This window comes from Lagopus muta, chromosome 17 (assembly GCF_023343835.1).
Source record: "Lagopus muta isolate bLagMut1 chromosome 17, bLagMut1 primary, whole genome shotgun sequence".
NCBI classification, from domain to species: Eukaryota; Metazoa; Chordata; class Aves; order Galliformes; family Phasianidae; genus Lagopus; species Lagopus muta.
In genome coordinates, this window is record NC_064449.1 from 4,602,170 (window position 1) to 4,623,908 (window position 21,739).

General features: G+C 48.1%; 3 protein-coding genes across 3 annotated transcripts; all 3 read right to left on the minus strand.

Annotated features, from left to right (window-relative positions):
* Positions 1-3,366: 3,366 nt before the first annotated feature.
* Positions 3,367-8,491, minus strand: LOC125701624 (glutathione S-transferase theta-1-like). Its single transcript, XM_048963921.1, has 5 exons — positions 8,329-8,491; positions 6,457-6,544; positions 5,771-5,921; positions 5,000-5,176; positions 3,367-4,243 (listed from the first exon to the last, which is right to left on the minus strand). Exons 1-5 carry the CDS (start codon positions 8,438-8,440, stop codon positions 4,043-4,045), a joined length of 729 nt encoding a protein of 242 aa, XP_048819878.1. The 5' UTR covers positions 8,441-8,491; the 3' UTR covers positions 3,367-4,042.
* A 743-nt stretch (positions 8,492-9,234) lies between these two features.
* DDX51 (DEAD-box helicase 51) lies at positions 9,235-18,846 on the minus strand. Its single transcript, XM_048963918.1, has 16 exons — positions 18,803-18,846; positions 18,461-18,729; positions 17,936-18,180; positions 17,655-17,805; positions 16,244-16,389; positions 15,468-15,539; positions 15,184-15,290; positions 14,539-14,647; positions 13,783-13,928; positions 12,967-13,165; positions 12,191-12,306; positions 11,980-12,096; positions 11,203-11,304; positions 10,672-10,735; positions 10,289-10,423; positions 9,235-9,812 (listed from the first exon to the last, which is right to left on the minus strand). Exons 1-16 carry the CDS (start codon positions 18,823-18,825, stop codon positions 9,786-9,788), a joined length of 2,028 nt encoding a protein of 675 aa, XP_048819875.1. The 5' UTR covers positions 18,826-18,846; the 3' UTR covers positions 9,235-9,785.
* A 369-nt stretch (positions 18,847-19,215) lies between these two features.
* MIF (macrophage migration inhibitory factor) lies at positions 19,216-21,044 on the minus strand. The gene is made up of 3 exons (XM_048964095.1): positions 20,833-21,044; positions 20,227-20,399; positions 19,216-19,477 (listed from the first exon to the last, which is right to left on the minus strand). Exons 1-3 carry the CDS (start codon positions 20,938-20,940, stop codon positions 19,411-19,413), a joined length of 348 nt encoding a protein of 115 aa, XP_048820052.1. The 5' UTR covers positions 20,941-21,044; the 3' UTR covers positions 19,216-19,410.
* Between the last annotated feature and the right edge of the window lie 695 nt (positions 21,045-21,739).

Sequence of the window (21,739 nt, forward strand, 5' to 3'; positions counted from 1 at the left end):
CCTCGGTCAGACCCAGCTCTGACACCTCCTTATCAGCGCTGCCCCGCAGCTCACGTGGCACACAGCCCTGCAGTCCCACACAGCACTTCTGTCACACACAGACCTTTGGGACCTCAAGGAAAGGGAGCTGGGGGACAGGTGCCGTTTCACTCATGCAAAAGGTTGGGAAAAGGTTTAGGTACCAAGCAGTGAGCTCTTCTCGGGTAAATCCAAAACTGGAATACTCTCCGTTATTTATTTTGCTCTGACAGTTCTTTATCAATAGAGATTACTGTTAGAACAACCATCTGTGAGTGACTTTTGACTATGCTGTGTCCTGACACTGCGTCTGCAGTACCATGCACTGGTTTTTCAGAGGAATTCTTCAGAGTTAGAAGATTTTGTTGTTGTTGTTTTTCTTATCCTGACTAGCTTTGAGAAGGGCTCTCTACACTCTTTAGTCCCCATCCAGGATACGTTACCCTATAAAGCCTCTGCAAAATGAAGGCTTGTAGAGTACTGTGGCAGGTGCTTGAGTTCTATCAAACTCCTTCAGAGCAAGAAAACATTAAATGCTACCAGAGCAGGGAAATGAACATGACTGTGCCTCTGCCCAGGTAAAAGAGTGTTTAAAATGCTTGCAAACCCCTTCTCTAAACTAGAACTGAGAAGCGCTCTCTGATCCCGGTGGTAGGCAGCAGGACGATCAGTGTAGGATCACTTTGCCTCTTTTTTAGTTCATTCTTCAGTGGAGCCTTTAGTCCTGACTGGGCTTCCAAGGGCTTTTCCCATGCCTTCTGGAAATGTTCTGTTTGTCTTTTTGCTGTTGCTGACTGCACCGCATCACCCACACAATCACAGAGATGTTTTTAATCTAGTCGTGTTATATGGCATTTTATTGCATTATTCTTCTTTAGGTTTCTAGCACAGTATTTTTTTTTAGTTCCATCACCTCAAGGAAAGCTTTTTCGCCCTGTACTTGCAGGCACTGTCAATAAAAAATGCAGTAGATGTCTTGGGATGTGTATCTGTTTTCTGTAGATTCCTCTGATTTTGTGTATCCCAGCATGATTTTACTCTAGAAATCACAGGCTCTCACTTATTTCCACATAGCTCCTGGCAAGAATTGAGGAAAGTGAGTCAGAATGGCATGTTAAGCTGTCACAGGATGTGCAACCTCTCTCCATATTCAGCTCAAAGGGGAGCAGACAGTGAACATTGCACTGCAGCAGGCAAAACTCTTGCACAACCTGTTGGGTTTGGCAGATAGAGCGAGCTGCTCTTGGGGTTTTCAGCCTTGGATTTGGAACCAGCTAAGATCAAATGACACAAATTAACCAGATGGGGGAAGCGGAGGGACAGCAGAAGGCAAAGTACAAGGACGAGATGCTTTATCTCCATGATAAAAACCAACAGCAAGGCAAGTCTGTAGCAAAAGAGAATAAAAAACTTTATTACAAATGTTAACCATAAAAGGGGGTTAGGGGTAAGGAGAACGGCCATCCTTTGCTGGATGTGGCAGGGAACACGACCACTGAGGACAAGGAAAAGGTTGAGGTTCTCAATGCCTGTTTTACATCTGTCTTTAAAAGTCAGACGGATTATTTTCAGGGTACTTTACTCCCTGACCTCAAAGTCTGGGTAAAGCAGAGTAAAACCCCGTGGTTCAGATGGAAACAGAGACCTACTATTCCATCTAGACTGTCACAAGTCCATGGGACCAGATGGGCTCCACCTGAGGGTGCTGAGAGAGCTGGCAGAGGTGATTACTAAGCTGCTTTCCACCATCCATCACCATTCCTGGTCAACTGGAGAGGTCCCAGAGGACTGGAGGCTTGCCATTGTGACTCCCATCTACAAGAAGAGTCATAAGGAGCCACAGGCCTATCAGCCTCACCTCTGTGCCAAGGAAAGCTATGGAACAGATCATCTTGAGTGAGATCACACAGCATGTGAAGACAACTAGGGGATCAGGCCCAGACAGCACAGGTTCACGAAAGGCAGATCACAAGTGGTGTCCCCTGGGGTCGGAACTGGGGCATGTCCTGTTTAGTACCTTTATTGATGACCTGGATGAGGGGATTGAGTGAACCTACAGTAAGTTTGCAGATGACGCCAAACTGGGAGTTGATCTGCCTGGGAGTAGGATGGCCCTACAGAAGGATCTGGACAGGCTGGATTGCTGGGCTGAGGCCAATGGGATGAGCTTCAATAAGACCAAGTGCTGGTCCTGCATTTGCTTTGGCTCTCACAATGGTTTCACATGCACAAAGCCCAGTCTTGAGGCTCTGCAGGGAAATATATATCAAGAAAGCTCTGCTAACAAGCCTCATTTGAGGGCTGTCTGATTTGGCTCTTGGCTTTTGTTGTCTCTGGTCTGTTTCTACTTGAACAGAAGCTGAGGAATTTATTATGCTGGTAACAGAAAGTTTGCTCTCTACAAAAAAGGGAGAAGTTGGAGGAGTTTGAAGTTACACAAACAGTGCTAAAAGAGGTTGCAAGGAGGGACCTATTTTATTCAGAGCAAAGCCCAGCCAGCTGGATGTGGTAAGCTGCAGGTTGCAGAAGAAAGGAAGTGGTTGGCAGCATGGCATAAACAGCCTCTTTTCTTTAGGCTCAGAACTACAGGCAAGCTGCTACGGCAGAGCAGCACCTACAGCAGTTACAGGTCAGGTGGCAACAGTGCAAATACTCTCAGGGCAAGTTACTGAGTTTGCTGGGCAGAATGCAAGAAGATAATAAAAATCAGAGAAAACAAGTTATTCTCTGCTTGTGTCAGCGCAGAAAATGAAAGCGTTTTTTGGGCAAACTTTGCTTTTCTCACTAGTGACATTTAGGATATCCTGCAAGCTGGAAGACCAGAGAGAGGATTGATCTGCCTGGCTTAGCTCATACCTGGGGGACACACACTGCAAACTCTGGTTCGTGGTGCCCTTTTGATCTAGAGGGCAGGTTTACTCAGGAAACTCAAATAAACAGATGGCTTGTTCCCCAAAACTGCAGGTGCAGCTGAAAGGAGATGTGAGACTGAGCAGCTGTTTTCATCTTTTCTGAGCACTGCTGTCACTGGACTAGCATTGACATGGCAGACACCTCAAACCCACTGCACCACGCAGCCATCACTGTGGGCAGTGTAACCACCTAGCAGACCACAGACTTCCAGCTGAAACCAGTGTTAAATAAGGAGAAAAAAACAGTTATGCAAACTGGGAGGATTCATAGTTCTTACCTGGGAAATGGAAGGGCAGAAACTGGAAGAGGACAGGAAGGCGTGCAAGGGGAGGCCGTGAGGAGGTTATGAAAGGGAACCACACAGGTCTGTGTAAGGAATCCACGGCTGCCCCTTTCTCAGTTCTGTTTACAAATCCAAACAGAGCTAGGACACACTGCAAGTGTAACAATTAACTTTACTGGAGAATATGTCATGACAGAAGAGTAGTGGAACATGAACATCATTTCAGCATTAGTTAGCTTGCTTGCTAAGCACTGCACTTGCCCTGGGGCTGGCCACCAAGCCCCCTCTGCCCCCAGTACAGCCCCAGCCACAGCAGCATTCAGCAGCGGGGAACCTGGTTTAAATGCATTCCATAGAGCTGTCTGAAGAAGGGATGGAGCACCGATGTGGTTTGAGGAAGGCTCCCACGTGGTTGGCAATGATTTCAGCTAAAAAACCCGCTTTTCTCAACTGTGCATAAGCTATGTAGACGATGGCATAAGGCTGTTGTTGAGGATCTTCGTTCATGGGCTTCACCCCTTCCTTCTCAGACCTCACTCGAAAACTCGCACAGCTCCCTCGCTCGGAGGGTCCCTTTGCTCTGATCTGTAACACAGCAGCCTCTAGTGGCCAGGAGCTCCCTTACCCTCTGGGCAGGGGAAGCAGCCAAGGGCTGCCTGCCTGCAGTCTGAGATGTAGTTTTCTTCCCTTCTAAGTTGCAAAAAGACTGTAATTGAAGCGCATTTTCTGGAATGCAGTTTTTTGTACTATTATTGGAGGAAATATTGAAATTTTACTAAAAGCTTACACAAAATAATTCATTTTAATTGGAGTGTGACGCCCTTTGTTCTAATTGATTTGCTTTAAGAGCTGTTGCTTTAAGTGCTCCCGCAGCTCAGGTGCCATTTTCTCAGCAGGCACATTCTTGGCATTCAGGATCTCTTCGTGTGCTTCCTGGAAGAGCTGCTTCCCCACGGCTTCTTCCACCCTCCTGCGCCACTGCGCCAACTGGGGCCTCTCCTCAAAGAAGTTGTGGCCAGAAGCAACAGGCTGCAGAGAGAGCAACAGAACCCAGGCATCAGGCTTCCCTGCCAGCAGCCAGCCAGGGCTGGGAGCAGAACGAAGCACAGACGTGCCTCTCCTTTGAGGCAACAAAGTCATGGAGTTCATTAGGTGGAGTTCATCTCTGCTTCTTAACCTGCAGGAAGCAGTGCTGTCCCCTGGGAGCTGTGGCAGACCCCCAGACTGTGTAAGGTGGAACACACAGGTCCACACACACCAACGTGCCTCTTCCAAATCCCTGTGATTTCTGTAGCTCATTGTATGACACTGAATCCTGGTAGTGGGAGACAATCAAATAGATTTATTCTCCCCTAAAACAGAAAGTGACTTTATTTCTACACAGCGCAGACAGCGCTGCACTACTTCTGTCTAGGAAGGAGGGTGAGGAGTCCCTGCTCTGCTGCTCAAAAGACAAAGCAGTGGTCAGTGAGCACCTTACATTCAGCTGCCTCAAGACAAATGCAGTTCAGCTTCTCTCCTGAATTTGTGCTCTTTCAATCTCTCCTTCATCCTCCTCTGTCTACTTTTTTCCTTTTTTCCTGGAAGAAATACCAGAAAATGAAAATTTTGTCCAAACTTCTCTAAAGAGAAATTCCCTGGCAAACTCAATTCTGCTTGTGGTCAAAAAGGAACAGGTTTTAATTCCACTGAAGACTAAACTGCAGAGAGAAGGATCTGTCCTACAGAGATGCTGCTGCCCACAGCCCAGCTTGTAGATCTGACAGCACCGCGATTGAAGCTCACCTGCATGAGCTCCGCCACGGCCATGAGGTCTGCCAAGGAGATCTCGCTGCCCGCAATGAAGGGCTTGCCCTGCAAGAACTTCTCCTCAAACTGATTCAGGACAACGTTCAGCTCCTCAATAGCACTTTCCAACTTCTCTGAAGGCAGTGGCTGGCCTGCAAGGAGAGGAATCAGCACCTGGCAGGGAAAAGAACAGACACTGCTTTTTGCACGTTTCCCTCTAAACGAAGTCCAGGCCTCAAACTGCCTTCTTCTAAGGATCCCCCAGTGTCCGTGCCCAAGAACAGCTGTTTGTTGAACAGAACAAGCTGTTGAACAGATGAATGTCAGTAACCATCCTTGCTTCCCATCTGTCTGTGTCTCCTCCCTAGAAAGTCTGAAATTTCAACCATGCGAGTCTTCTCCCAAGGGAGGGCTGCATCATCTTTAAACAGCTGCATTTTGTTTTCCAGTGGGATGTTCCTTCTTTCCATGAAGCTGGGCGGAAGGCAGCGAGCTGTGCCTGCTGCTTGCTGTTTGTACAGGGTACATTCACCATGCACACTGCTTGGTCTGCGCTGACAAAGAATGAGCCCCACAGACTTCAGAGCTATGGCTGCGGCAGGAAGGATTCAGACTACTTCATTTGGGCAAAGATCTACTACCAACCAGCCACATCAATCCCAGGTCTAGGTTTGTTCCTGTCACCCGGTTTGCATGCTCACTTAGAAAGGCCCAGCACACAGAGGGGTGCCGTAGCGCTCTCAGCTCTCAGTTTTTAGTGTACCTTACCTTACAAAGGAACACCTTGCTCGCCTTGCCACGAATGTTGGCCTGCTGCCATGACAGGAACTCATCAACTCTGGCCTGTTTCTGCAGGTCAGAGGGATACCAGTGATCGGGAGTCTTGAATTTCCGGGCCAGGTACATGAGGATGGCAGCGCTGGCAGAGAGCAGGACAGAGCAGTGAGTGGTAAGCTGAGATGAAGGCACCTCATCTTTTCTCCTTCTCCCAAATACTGCACTGCTGTGTGAGCAGCAGTACGAATGTAATTTAAGTCAGGTATAAGTGAGAATGTGTGATCATTGGGTGGTCACAGCACATGGCAGAGTTTGTGCTGGCTTGCTGGTTGCTCAGGGACAGCAATCGTCCATCGCATCACCAGCAGGCCACATCTGCCTGGCTGTGCTACAGTTACCCTGCAGACATTTTAGAGCATACATAAACCACAGAATGAATTCATTCCAACTCAGAGCTTAGCACTGCCAGGCCATCCTGCAGCAGGTGCCTTCTGACAGATCTACACATTGAACTACAGCCCCCAGCTGAAGGCAGAGAGCAGAGGACATAGGGGCAGGTGTCTGAGCTCAGAAACATTGCCTGCATGCAAGCTAGCTCCAAGCAGCAGCTCAGAGTTTTCATCAAGCATCAGGACAAACAGTGCTTCAGCAGAGGACTGAGCTTATTTGTGCCTTACCTCTCTGCCAAGGTGAAGGAACCATCCTTCAGTGCAGGCACTTTCATCAGCATGTTCACCTTCCTGAACTCCTCGGTCCTATGCTGCCCTGAGGGAAATGAGAGATTTTTTCTCATCAGTGGTGCTCAGCACCCATCTGGGATCAGCTGAGGAGCCCACGGGCAACACATGGACCATTTTTGGCTTTGACTGTACAAATACAGCCCTGTACCACTTATTGCCTGCATACCAGAACAACCTCTTGACAAAGGTTCAGAGTCCTTTCATACCAGCAATGTTTGTCAACTCAAGGCGGTATCAGCACAAACTTTGTGCTTGGAGGCACCTGTCAGGGCATGAACACCAAGGAGCTTTGGGGGGAAGGGATCTCAGTACCACAGACACAGTGGGTTAACCACAGGGATAGTGAGAAAGAAAGCAATTTTTCCCTTTCTTTTTTTTTCTTTTTCCTGGAAAATGAGAAAATTCCTATTAAACTCTCTTTATAGTCCTCTGCTTAGAGGAAACAAATTCCTATGATTCCATATAAAGCCACGAGAACTTTATTACAAACACATCAATAAGCTCTTTGCTCTTTGTGCGAGTTTTCTTTATCATAGATCAGAGCAAAAACAGACGTGAGTTTGCTTTTAAGCCATCTTTTAGGTCTCCTCTGTAAAGCAGGCAGAGTAAAGCCAACCAGAGGTGTTTTGTTCCTTTGGAGTCCCGCTGTGCTTTGTTACTTCTGGACCCAAACCCAGACACCTTCATTCACGCCAGCCTCTTCCCAGCCCCTGGCTTCAGAGTCACACACGTGCATCTCCACACTCACATCTCTCCCGTGCCTTTCCCCCTGTCATGCCCTCCTGCGTGAGTCACCTGGGAATCTTTGTGCCCCAGGAGATGCTCTGGAAAAGGTTTGTTTTCCCTGAACTTGGCAAACCCAATCTCTGAGTAATTCTCTTTCAATTTTTCCATTCCTCTTCATGCTCTCTCTGCTTGCCTGCCAGCCTCTTCTCATTTGGATCAACGTCTCACCACAACCACTCATTGGCAACAAGGGAAAAGACACTGTATGGGCTTTTACCCCAGCTGCAATCAGCCCCTACTGAGACAGGCCGTTAAGAGGAAAGCAGCATCAAGTGCATTCGGTGAGCAGCCAAGGCATGAAGGGGAACACCCAGAGCAGAAACCACAACACCCAGAGGTTTTTCTAATAACAAGCTGGAGCCTCTCTTGTTTCTCTATCAGTTTGAGCCTCATAAACCTCCTCATCTTGCATTTTAAGCCCAATACATTCACTGAATTTCACAACAGACCACTGGAAAGGCTGAAAGGCAGTTTTTACCAGCAAAGGAAAGAGATACAGATCTCCAGACGTCCTCTGATGAAAACGATACCTCTCTGAGGGGCTCCTACCCTCCGTCAGTTGGTTCTGAACAAACAAAAGCCCTTCTCCCTTCTGCAGCCCTCAGCTTTCTGATTCTGGCTGCTGCACTTCACCCTCCCCTGCCTTCGCCATCTCCCAGTGCCGTCAGCATGACTTCACCCCACTGTGCCCCACTGCTACACCCAGAGGAGAACCACACTGTACTGCAGCACGGAGCTCCCGTTACTTGGAAGGGGCGAACCCCACGCTGCTGGGTGCACTTCCCATCGCCTTTTGGCCGGCACCCCGAGGAGCCTTACTTCTCAGAACGACGTCTCTTTTCCTGTCCCCCATTTTCTGATGGACTGTTTTCACAGAGCTCGCACACAGCTCTGCAGAACCTCAGCACGAGGTGGGGACGAGGGCGGCAGCACCGCCCCGTAACAACCGGAGTTTCCACACTGGACGTGAATCCCCCGCCCGCTGCTACCGGGGGGCAGCGGCCCCTTCCCATCCCCGCTCACCCTTCATCAGCTCCAACCGTTTGAACTCGAACGGGATGTTGTTGCATCGGGCGAAGAGGAAAACTGCCCGGCAAGGCTGCGAGAGCAGATCGAGGTACAGCTCCAGCCCCATGCTGCCTCCCTCGCTGCCGTCCCGTCCGTTCTGTCCCGCAGACGCCGGCACGGGGCGGGGCGGCACCGCGGAGGCGGACCCGGAGCTCCCGCCCCGTTCCCGGCTCCGCTCCGCACCGCCCGAACCGAACCGATGATGCAGCCGCCCCCCAGGACCCACAGGGCGAAGTTCTGCAACGTGTCATCAGGACCTGGTTCGGCTTAATCACTGAATGATAAGACATGAAGGCAGTTGATTAATGGGATGCTGTGCCCGGGCGAGTTCGCTCATGGGAACGCGCAGTTCTGGTGTAGGGCGTTGAACACATCTCCTCCATGACTAAGCAAAACCAACTTGACAGGCAGGTACAGCACCCGAGCAGCAGGACAGATGCAGGCTTGGCTGCTGTGACAGTCACACGTTGCTCCTGCTGTGCTTACAGCATGTGAACACCTTCCCCGACTTGCATCCCTCCAAGCTTTCCAATACCCTCCCTTTTATTTTTCCTCCATCAATGTATTGCCAACGATGGTGTACATTCACACTGTTTTACAAAACAACAGAAGCCAGAACTGGATCTCTTCCTGCAGGTCTCCAAGGGCAGGTAGAGGCTACAACCACAGGCAGTTGTTAGTCAGGGGCTGAAAATACCAGAGGTAAATATAGAATTAAGGCTCTTAAATTCACAGTAGACATGAGATGTTTTAGTCTGCGTTAACAGTAACAGCACAGCTGCTGCTACCCCTTGTACTGATAGGAAGGAAACAATGCAGGCAAGGAAATAACAAAAAGACACAGCAATACAACCCAAAATCCCCTGTCATCACCTCTGTATTTCAGAAACTTTAGGATAGTATACATAAAATCTTTTTAAAATATACGATGTCTATTTATTTAAAAGTTGCAGTTCATTCAATCTACAACGGTTCTTCGAAGGATTCTGCTCCAGGCACTGCACTGCATGCATTCTTATGCTTTCATGAGGATGCAGCTCCTTGCACAACATGGCAGAACTGAGCTGTCCAATTTCAGAGGCAAAAAAGGCACAACCCACACATCTGGTGACCAGCAGCTCCATCAGACCCGTGACCAAGAAGTGGACATGGCTCTTCTGTTCACTGGAGGCCAATATGCCAGTTGGGCAATGATGCAAAATCCTCTTCGAAAACAATTGCATTTGCTTCTTGAAAGCCAGTAAATTAAGCCTGTTTCCTGTGTCCTCGAAATGAGAATGAGGCATGTAACAGCTGATTTTAGACAAGATAAGCTTGAGGAGATGAGCACTGAGCTCAGGAACCACATCTCCTTGTTACTGTGCTGGTTGTCTTCCGTGCCATGAAGCACAGCCACCTCTGCCTGCGTTCATTCAGACTCGTTTCTGTGCTCGCTCGACCTGTTCAAAATTAAAGTTGAGAAGGTGACTGGAAATGTTCCTGCCCAGGGCCATACAGAAGGGACTTTGGGCAGCAAAGTATCACAATCTGTTCTGCTCTGCCCCTAATAATCCAAATCTGCAACTCAAAATCGTAATTCTTCAAGAACAAAAGTTTGTCAAGTCCTCAAAGAAGAGAGCAGAACACTTACTCCAATCACACAGCACAAAACTATCCGTTACAGTTCCCTTGTCCACCAACGTGGCAAGTTAAATGCTATCCTGCTTCTGTCCAAAAGCTCTCAACTTTCCTACTGGTGTGTAAAGGTCTGCAGAAAATGCTTTCCTTCACACCAGAACAGATATGTCTCAGTCCAAGAGAAGGATTCTGGACATTAATACTTGTGCCTGTCATGACTTGCAATGAACTGTAAACTGTAGCTTTAAATTTTTAATTTCCTTCCCCATTTTCTGCTGTTCTTCCCTCTTGCACTTACCTTGACTGTCCTCTCTAGTTTAGACAGAGCCTCCTCATATTGCTGCACCAATGGCTTTAACGACTTGCCCTTGACCAAGTGCTGCTTTATGTCTGGAATGCCAGCATCCTTCAACATCTGCCGAAACCTGCGTTCCTGCACAACAAAACAGACACAGCAGACAAAGAAGTGAGTGCCTCCCCTTCGCAGGGGGCAGCCTGCTGTCTCTCATTTCAGCTGGAAAATGAGCACATTTTGGGATTTTCTGCCCAGTCACAGTGACTGAATAAAGATTTTCCAAGTACAAAACAGCTGACTGGAGAAGGTGAAAAGCAATATGAACTTCCTGTTCCTTACAGTCCTCCACCTTTCCATTTCAAATGAATCTCATACCGACGACATACCTGAATTCTGAGGACCATGCTGAAAGCTAAGCCTGCTTTCCCTGCACGAGCTGTTCTTCCAACACTGAAATCAGGAGAAGGAACATCAGGTCAGTTCACTCATGCAGTAGTCACTGCCACATCTGCTTCAGGAGCCTGACTGTGAAACTCTCCAGATTTAGGAGAAAGTCTGGATTTTTATGTTTAACAGAGCTAGCCATGTGCTACAAAGGATGAACATTTCCAGAGTCCATTTACAGCTGCTGAGCCTCTGCAGCGTTCTGAGCCTCTGGAAACCCAACCTGACGTTCTTCAGGACAATGTTTCTAGCTCCTATAAAACACATTTTATATAACAGGGTGCTAGATTGCTGTTTTAATACTACATTGCTCTCGTGATGCCATGAATTAGCTTCTGATTTAAGAAGTTAGTTCTACACTGAACTTAAAAGCAGTTTCAGCTCTGGATTTTTTTAAGTGCATGTTGCTTATACTAAGTATTTCAGAGAGCACCAGGCTCCAACATCTCCCTTTTGCCCCTGCTTTGTCTTACCGGTGAATGTATGTCCTGATGAACTGAGGTGTGTCATAGTTTATTACACAATTCACTCCTTTAATGTCAATCCCTCGAGCAGTGGCATCTGTGCTGATTAACCTGGTTTTGAATGCACATACAGTTATTTTCAGGTAACATCTCTGCCATTCCACAAACACATAGAAAACAGCTGAACACAGCACAGCTACTGCTAATCTCTGTTAAAACTGGGCAGTCAACTTCTGAGCACTAAGCATTCAAGCAGCACTGTAAGTCACAGTGTGTAACTGGCATTAGCTGCCTGTTCTAAGTGCCACTACAGTTACATATGAAAAGCTATAAAGCATTTCCAGGCTTTCCAAGCATGCAGCACTGAGCCAGACAGCTGCCAGCACACCACAGGTTACAAACCTGTAAACATCTGAGCATTCCTTAAAGGTACTGAATGCAGACAGTGAGGTGTCCGCCAGTAATCAAGGAAGAATTTAAATACAAGGTTTGGACAAAAAGAAAATCCAGAAAATAAACATTTACCTTCTTTTGGGGGACATTTCACAGATGCAATCCCAATACAGTTATGAACATCACAGAGTGAATCAAAATTATGGATAGAAATTGATAGCATGGATAGTAAACCCAGCTGCCAATCTGAGCCAGGTCCCACGTTTTTCAACTCATTCCTGCACGCTGTTTTACAGGGGAGCCCTGTTTAAATATCCTCTTAATTCTGACTAGTTTTACACTAGAAATAGTGTATGTCCTGAGACTTACAGGAAACTCATTTAAGATACTCACAGTTGTATCTTTCCTTGTTCAAATTCTTTCATGGTTCTCTGTCTCTCGTTTGGAGCTAACCGAGAAGAAAACTCAGCCACAGTGATTCCACCAAAAGCTTGAACAAGCAGGAACAATCTGCAGGTGGATGGGACAGAAACCATCACCTCACCACTTCACTGTAACACCACCATGGCCACTATCTGCCAAATGGCCTCAGGAATATATTCACCTGTGGGAAGCCTCTCTGGAGTTGGTAAAACACAACACACGGGTGAACTTCTTTGTCAGCATGAAGTGCAAGAGGAGCAACGGCTTGGAATTCAGGTCACAAGGCACGTAACTTTGCTGCAGTCATCAGGGAAGAAGTTCAGAGACAAATTAGTTCTTGCCAGGGTTTTCTTCCCTGAAACTTACTACCTGTCCATAACCTACATAGACTTGGATGTTTTGCAACAAAACCAGTTCCCACAGTGCCACCCCTATTTAGAACAAGTCACAGCAACACAGCACCAGGCAGAGGCAGGAGATCTATGTTGTTCTAGTGCTCTCGCTTCTCTGTGGCAAGTAACAACACACACTGCCTTCTGGTCTACAGATGGATTTGTATTCACATGCCTTAGAATACATGTGTAAAATACAACTTGAGACAGGCAGTTGAGAAGTGTACATTGCTGCTTATCTCCACTCCCTTTTGCAAGCAAATTTAATTTGGTATGAAGAGTTTAATTTTAAAGAATTCCAGTCCTAACCAAACAAACTGTAATGAGAAAACAGGTGAGTGAAGGCAGAGCTCTTGGAGTCACAAAAACTCCCAAAGCCACTTTCTCTCAGCATCTCTGTAACACAAGATGTTGAAGGAGAGGTGTACTTGTTCATAGGCTACAAACATCACTAGGTATCCCAGAGTTAAACTAAGCTCAAAGTCTAATTTACTCAAACACCTTCTTTTTTCCAGCAGCTACCAAATAGGTTACTTCTACATTTGTAAGAGAATTCATATCATACCGACAGCCCCTCAGGCAGGGCGTACTTCTCTTCAGAATCCTGTTCAGTCTCAGTTCCATCTCTGAGTGTTTTTTTCTCAGAGTAGACAGACGTGAAGAGGCGAGGCTGAAACAAGCCCAACTGCTGCAGCTTCTCTGGGTCCTGGGTCAGCGTAGCTGAAAACAGCAGTTTCTGTAAGGGTATCTGAGGGTAACAGCAGCTGAAATGAACAGCATATGGAAACTGAACTCTGAGAATAGGGCAGAGGAACTCCCCCCCACGTGCCTTCAGATGATGTTATGAGGGAAACAATTAACTCTTTGACACCCATTTCCCACACTGGTAAGATCTTTCCCACTCTCCTTTAACAGTGGAGCTCACAGATGGAACTGGATCAGCATTCTCAACTCAACTGCTCAACCCTCATTTGTTACCTTGAGCCCCAGTTACCCCTGCCCCAATCCGAGTCACTGCCTTCCTTCACTGCTGATCTCGGTTTCTGATGCACCTCTGCCACGCTATTTGAAAAGAGCAGCTGCAGATGCACAGTTCAGCACTTTCCTTCAAATGACTCAAGTATGTCAGAGGGCAGTGCTATTGTTTGCTGTGTAAATGATTCAGAGACTTGCACTATTTGTGCATTCTTTGGATGCTGCTTTAGTCTAGTTAAGGAACGCCTGAAGAAGACAATACTTAGATTTCAGCCTAAAAGATCCTTTAATACCAGCTGTTCACTGCCTGCTTTTTCAAGCTTTGAAGAAGTAGCTGCCTCACTTTGGCAGACAATTCTCTGAATATCCTTGCAAACAGTTCAAAGAAATGCATTTTGCAGCTTACCCAGCTACTGTTACAGGCCCTGGTTTGGTCCTCTGAAAAAGTGTACTGGAACCAGCTTCATTTTCTGCTTGGAATGCAGCTTTGACAACTTGGTTCAGCCAATTCTGGTGCATGTCATCAATCATACGGTCAGCTTCGTCTATGATCTGTAGCCACAAAGACAAAAAAACTACATGTTAAACAGTCTTGAACGTGGCAGCTCATTTATTTATTTAAATCTAGAACAGTGAGCCAGAATCCAAGATGTATAAAAGCTTCTCATCAACAGAAATGCTTACTTTGCCCATCTTTTCTCAAATGAAGGCACACCTTTCTATCCCCAAACTGAATTCTGCTTTCATTTCAGTTGCTCAGAAGCCAACTGGACACTCAAACTACACACAAGTTCATTTGCACTTTTGCAAATACATGTTTGTATTTAAGAGAAAACACTTCAAACCCTAATTAAGTTGGAAGCCATGTCTCTATACAGATTCCAATATGGTGGAATTAACTCGAAACCCTGATAATTAACCCTGGGAAAAAAAAAAAAACAAACACCACACACTATTTTTTGTGTCTGCAAGGGTAAGTAAGTGTCACAAGTAGGAACAGAACTTCTCATCTTAAGGCAGCTGCATGAACTGCCTAAAGCACGAACCAAGTACACACACCAGTTCCAACACAGATGTATTTATGCCCTGTGCAAGAACAAAGCAAGAATTACAGACCCAACAGCCCGTGCTCTGCAGTGGGAGACGTGTGGAGGTGACTCACCAGGAAGCGAAGCTGCATCAGGCTGAACCCTGGGGTCTTGCTGATGTGATCTGCGAGCCGCCCTGGTGTGGCCACAATAATATCAGCAAGGCTGCAGTAGCCTGTCACCCTGCAAGAACAAGCTGCTCATCAGTAAGCTTCTCCCCACGCTGTAAAGCATGTAGCAGAGATCTTTGGTAAGAAGGCCCGAAGATTTTCCTCGTGTTTTTTCATTTATGGTAATTTTAGAATTGCAATTCAAATATCCAATTTACCAGCAAACAAAAGCAATACTGGGCACTAAATCCTGCTCTCCATTGTACTGCCCCAGTTTAAACAAAAAGTAACATTCTTCGATGCAAGTCGGAAAAGAACACTTAAGGAAAGTTGCAGCAAAAAGCAGTAGGTCAGTTGTTTCTGTGGGCACACGGTGTTTCGTTCTACTCAGGTACTGAAGAGCCCTAAAAATCTGAAAATGTAACAACTGCAAGAAAGAACTGAAGCAGGCACCTGGGAAAAAAACAACAACAGCCTCTAGCATATAAACCCACTATCCAAAATCTTCTCGCACGATGGTGCAATACAACAGTTTGTATTTTGACCTCTGCTTGTGGAGATTAGAGTTTACAACCTCTATAAACATTATCAAAAGACCACTTAACCTACTTTTTCTGGACGAGCATTTCTTGCTCCTTTGCGAAAGATTTCTGGCCAGTAATCAATACAACCTTCAGACCTGTCCCATCGGTGTAAATGTTGAACACTTTACTCACCTGTAAAGAAACGGGCTTTGTTAGCTGCAAGAAAATCAGTGAAACTGATACTTCTCATTAACAATCCCACTGACAGAGCATTCAGCCTGCTATCCTGAACAGCCATGCAAATATTTACTGCGTCAGCCCTTCTTTCAGCACAGTTCTGCTCAGCAAGAAAGGTGAAGAGCTACTTACCTGTTGTGCCAGTTCCTTGGTGGGCAGAACAACCAGAGCTCGCACTTGGCAAACTACCCTATCCAGCAGAACCTGTAAAAACAAAGGTCAAATAAGGCCCTAACACAACGGGGTGAGAAGGAGTTTCTTTAAACTAATGAGAAGAGAGAGGCTTCACGTGTCCTCCCAGAGTTTTACATTTCTGTTTTATTCCCTCTTGTATGGGAACTGCTGAGTCACGGCCTGAACCTCTGATTGATCACCTGAGGTGAGCCATGAGTCAGCCAGAGGAGCACAGGTGAAGGCAATTCACCTGTGCTGCCGGAAGGGGTGGAGCCTGGCTCCACCCTGGCTCCTGGACCTATTTAAGAGCTGGCTACCAGAGGGGAAGGATCTCTTCTGGAGATCCTCCTCTTTGGTATCTTCTAGTGAGCTCAACCCAAGGGTAAGCTCTTCTACTTATTCTCTTTTGTGATCCTTGTTTGCTTTGCCTTACTCTTTTGATTATATTGCAATTATAACATCTTGATATCTATTGATTATACACAATTGTATTGTGATTATAACATCTTGGTTATACACCTCTCAACTCCTCGTGCTTTGTCAGCTGTCTGCAAAAGAGCAGTGAGCACAAGCGGGTTCATGTAGACCCTTCACACAGCTCTGAGCAAAAATCCCTGCTGATTGGCATTCACAAGTTTCTCGGCTTTCTCATCTACTTTTAAGTTCAAGTTTTGCCTGAACAAAAGCAACTCCACGTTTTCCCTACAGGTATTTTGCTGGTAGTAAAAACTCACCTGCACTATTGGGATGACAAAAGACAGGGTTTTTCCACTGCCAGTGGGTGCTGAGACACAGATGTCCCTGGGGCGGTATCCTCCCTGCCCCATCAAATACCCATTGGATGCACTCTGCAGAACAGCAGGTATCACCTCTGCCTGAACTGAACAGAAATGGAAACACACATTACTTGCAGAGTTAATTAACTAGAATAAGACTGGTTTATCTCGGAAATCCACGTTGTATACTGTATGGGAACTGCTGAATCACGGCCTGAACCTCTGATTGATCACCTGAGGTGAGCCATGAGTCAGCCAGAGGAGCACAGGTGAAGGCAATTCACCTGTGCTGCTGGAAGGGGTGGAGCCTGGCTCCAGCCCTCCTGGACATATTGAAGAGCTGGCTACCAGAGGGGAAGGATCTCTTCTGGAGATCCCCTCTTTTGGTGTCTTCTGGTGAGCTCAACCCAAGGGTAAACTCTTCCACTTATTCTCTTTTGTGATCCTTGTTTGCTTTGCCTTACTCTCTTGATTATATTGCGATTATAACATCTTGATATCTATTGATTATACACAATTATATTGTGATTATAACATCTTGGTTATACATATACGACAAATCTGTGTCCACATCTGTACCACTGCTGCTGCAGGTGTAAGACTAGAAGAAGTAGAACCAGTACAGATACTGTCTGCTTAGCACTGAGCACAGAGATTTCCTTCCCCAAGAATTCAGTTATTTCTTATGCTCAGAATAGATGTTACTCTGTCAAATACTGTTTTCAACACACGCCCATATTGTTGTATTCATATTGGGATGGTACTGGACAGATTTAAAACCCACAGATACTTGTCTGTGAGCATCTTTTTTTTTTGAAGTACACAAAATATGCATCAAGGAAAATCAGCATTACCTGCCAAGGAGCAAAACAAACACTTTCCATAGGCTTTGAAGTCATTCAAGTTTGCTGCAAGAGGGTGCTACAAGAAAGTTTGCTGCAAGAGAGTTTGCTACAAGGACTGAAAGAAACAGTCCTGTAAAAACAACAGCTATGACTGCCAGCTGTGAACTCTCTTATTTCCCTGCCTCACAACTTGTCCTCACAAACCAGCAATCTTGTTTCATCTGAGAGGTTTAGCAGCCAGGGAACTAAGTAGAAGAAGTGGAATAACAAAAGCAAGCTCTCCCTCTTTCGGTTTCTGTGCGCTATTGCTTCAAAACATTCTGTGTAGTTGCATTTATGACTAGACAACAGCCTTCAATTACTAGAACACACACCTCATGAAAACAGAGGTTAAAAACTGAATTCATTAATGCATTAAGCTTGCTTTTGTTTCATGCTTCATCTCATTGACTACATAAATCATAGAGCAAGAGTGAAGGAAATATGTAAACAAATTTAGAGAAAGAAGAGCACTAACAAGGTACCTGGAAAAAAGGACTCTATTCCATTCATTTGCAGCTTTTTCAACAGCTTGGGGTGAATTCCTGGGACATCTCTGATTGGAATTAGATTCTCTTTAATACGTTTTTGCACTAGCTTGGGTTGAGCAAGCCAGTGTGGCAAGAAGGGCTGTACCTGAGGTGAGAGAAAAAGAGAGTAGCAAGGTGCTTTTTGCCACCAAACAGACAAAGCTATATACTAAATACATGCTAATGAGGCACCTTTTCATTCCTAGCTATCATCAAAATTCAGTCAAGGCAATTACCTTCTGCACAGGCTTTTTATCATAATCTCCAAGAACTGCCAGGCTGGAAGGTGGTGGTTGTGCTTCTTCTCCCAAGGCTGCCGAGGGCAGCTCCTCCTCTGCGCTTTGGTTTCCTTCAGCTCCTTCACTGCTCTCTTTCTTCCTCGCATCAGCCCCTTCAGTTCCCTCATTCCTCTTTTTCCTTTTAGAGGATTTTTTTTTAAGGTTGCTCCTGTCTTCCCGCTGTTCGGTGTCTCCTTCAGAATCTAGGTAACAGCAACGCAGAGCTATAGATCACAACGTGCCACAGAAAAGGGATACGGGGAATGTTTTCCATCACAGAACTTAACCAAGCTTATCCCCGAATTCAAGCACAAGAGCCAAACGTTGCTTTGGTGCTACGGGGGCAGCTGAGCACCGTGCTGACACACAGCCCTCTTTCCCTTACACTGCACCGGTCCCCGATGTTTGCAATATCGTGTTTTCTGCTAGAAAAGGAATTGCTCAGGGAGCAGATGGCGGTGAGGGCAGCAGTGTCACCGTTACCTGCCGCAGGGCCCGGCTCTCTCTCTCTCTTCCTCTTCAGTACCGCACTGCCGCCCTCGCATTCCTTCCTCAGCCCTTCCCGGCCCTGCGCGGCGCCTTCTACGTTTCTCTTCCCCTCCGCGGCTCCATCCTCCGGTCCCGCTCCGCCGAGCTCCCGCTGCCGCCTCAGCTGCCGGGCCTTCGCCTGCTCGCGGAGCCGCTCCAGCAGGGTCCGAGCCCGCTCCTCCTGCGCCTCGTGGTTCGCATCCTCCTCCTCCTCTCCGACGTACCTGAAACGGCCGACAAGCAGCCCGTCACGCACGGCCGCCACGCATGGCCGCAACCCCGCGCCGCGCCGCCCACCTGCTGACCGCGAACAGCGCCATGGCCGCCTGAGGGGGGCGCGCCGTGATGACGTCACGGTATCGCGCGACAGAAGACTCCAGAAAGGCGGGAGAGGGCGCTGAGGAGTCGGGAACGCCTGCGCCGTGAGGGGAGGCAGAGCCAAGATGGCGGCTGAGGGGAACGTCGAAGTTGTGAGCCCGGCGCGGCGCTGACTGCAGGATGGACTAAGCATGTCTAGGGCAACAGAGGTCTAAGCGCACCTATGGAGCGCAGTGAGGTAGAGACGGCCCTGTGGCACTGCTGCACTCCCATGGAGCATAACTGGGAAGTGCCAGCTCCTACACGTGGAAACAAATCAAAATCCTCCATTTGTTTTAACAACCACAGCAATCACCCAGCCCCATCCACAACTGAAGGCCACACCAGACAGCTTATTTCTAAATCTTTATTTGTTTTCTACACAGAGAAAACAGAGGAATGTTGAAGCAGCAGTACTGAAACACACTAACGAGGAGCCATCCATCCGTGAGTGCACACAAATAGCACAGGGCCGGCTGTGTGGTGGTCTCTAACGGGCAGCATGAGGGGAGGAATGGGAGCAGCCTTTGGGCACAGGAGGGAGAGCTCTATGCAAAGGTGGAACCGTTCCAGCCCACGTTGGCAGCGTTTATGTCGAAGTAGTTGATGTACACCCTGCAGAAGAGGCACAGGAATACACAAAAAATGAGTTATTAGCTAGTTTCTGTAAGCAATGAGTGAGACAAGGCAACAGGATAGAGGAGAGTGCTCTCCTGCCTCCCAGAAACAAGAGTTTTTACTGAAACCCATGGATAACCTCCATCAGCTGATATTCCTGGAGCCTCTGGAACCATTCTTTCTATCCAATACAAGCTCTTCAGTCAGGAAGAACTCGGGCACCTTTTGGGTAGCAGCCTGTCCACAATTCCAGAGACCAACCTCTTGTTTCAGAGCACTGCAGTCTCACACAGCAGACCAACACGTAGCCCAGAGGCTCTGTGCTTCTTCCTTCCAACACGTGGATGTGAGGCAGCAGGCTGGTTCTGCCTATCACTGCTGCACGTGGGCACTCCCCAAAGCTCTACCTGTGCATGAACTGTCTGCAGCCTGCTAATTCCTACTTGCCTGTGAGCTCCAGCCTACTACTGCTTCTCCCTCGTGCTTTCAGGCCCCACCATGAGGAAACATCAGACCCCAGGAGTGAATGAATCTGCATTGTGGACTCTGCCAACGCTCAGGTGTTCTTTCCTACAAGGCTTTCTGGAGAACTTCCAAGGGAAAGATGCAGGCATCAAACTTTAAAACAGACATGAAGAGCTGCAAGAGATTACTTTGTGTTCTCCTAAGCACTTATTGCTGGCTCTTTATGTTTTCAAATGAAGTTTCCAAAGCAGCAGATGAAAAGGACCACATCCCAACCCTACCTGTCTGCAGATACGTGCAAGTGCTTTGCAATCATATCGCACAGCAGCTTGGTGTAGGTCTTGTTCTGCTGCCCTCCGATTTTGCCAATGCTGTAGAGGCTGCAGAGAGCGCAGGGATCCGTGGAGCCCCCAAAGGACATCATCTGATCAGGTACGATGTGCACAGCTATGTACTGCAATGAACAAAGCGGGCAGAGGGTTAATAACGCGCAGCCCTCTTTGCAGGTAGAGCACTTAACAGCACGGAGCATTATGCAATAGCGCCGTGTCCTTTCTGAGGCCGCGGTTCTGAAGCACAGCGCGAGTGGCACCGACCCACGAGCCGGGCTCTGAGGCTGGGGGAGGGCAAAGGCTGCGTTCGGACCGCGGCCACGCGGCGGAGATGGAGGCCGGAGGGCCGGGCCGGCTCCGCAGCTCCCAGCGCGGCCCATCGCCGCGGGGCAGCACTGCCGGGCTGCGATTGCCTGGCCCGCGACGCTCGGCTTGCGGCCCCCGCGTAGCGCTCCCACCCCTCCATTCGTTTCCCCCTCATTTCCCATTCATCCCCACGCGGCCCCGAGGAGCGGCCCCGCGCGTAGCGCTCCCCGCCCGCCCCCCGGGCCTCACCTGCGCGGGTTTGCCGGTAGCCTTGGCCAGCTGCTGGGTGAGCTCGCCCAGCAGGCTGTCGGGCACGGCGTCCTTGCAGACGTTGGTGTGGATGGTGAACATGGGCATGGCGGCGGCGGCGAGGAGCTGCGAGCGGAGAGGAGCGAAGGAACCGCGAGGGATGGCGGGGCTTGCAGTGCGCGCGGGGCTGCGCCGAGCCGGCCTTAAAGGGACCGCGCCCTGCGGGGCGGGGATCGGGGCGGTGCCTCCGCAGGGCCGCGCACCGAGCAGCTCCGCTGTGCCAGGGCCCGGCCGGAGCGCGGCTGCTGCTTTCTGCCGTTATTCCTGCTCGGTGTTACGACGGCGAGCATATTTACAGCGTGCGTTACTGACTGCACGCTGGAGTTGGGCCCCGCTGCTCCGGGCGGCTCGCACACAGCCCTACACGCGCACGTGTGGGGCTGCCGTCCAGGATTCTGCAGAATGGGGAGACTAGCCCTGATTGATGCATGATGCATTTTTTTCCTTTTGACAAATCAAGTAATTCGTGCTTTTTTTTTTTTTTTTTTTTAAATTAAACTGTGTGCATAACTTTAATAACACGTGAGGGAAAACTTGACTTGTGAGCATGATAATCTGTGATGTTCTTCAGTCAAATTGAAAGCGATCTCAAACTCCTCGTTTCCATCTTCACACCATATTTTTCCACTGGAAAAAAAAAAAAAAAAAAAAAAAAAGCAGAAGGGATTTTTTTTTAAGCGATGACACGGTGTGAATCCATTGGGCGGCGAGAGGCAGCCTGAGCCGAGCCTGCCGCTGAGCCCTGTGATGCTGTGATGCGGCGCACGTAGGCTGCGGAGGGCACCCGGCACTGCCTGAGCTGCTCGGAGTGACTCACGGGAAGGCAGAGGGGAAATCAGGGCTCTGC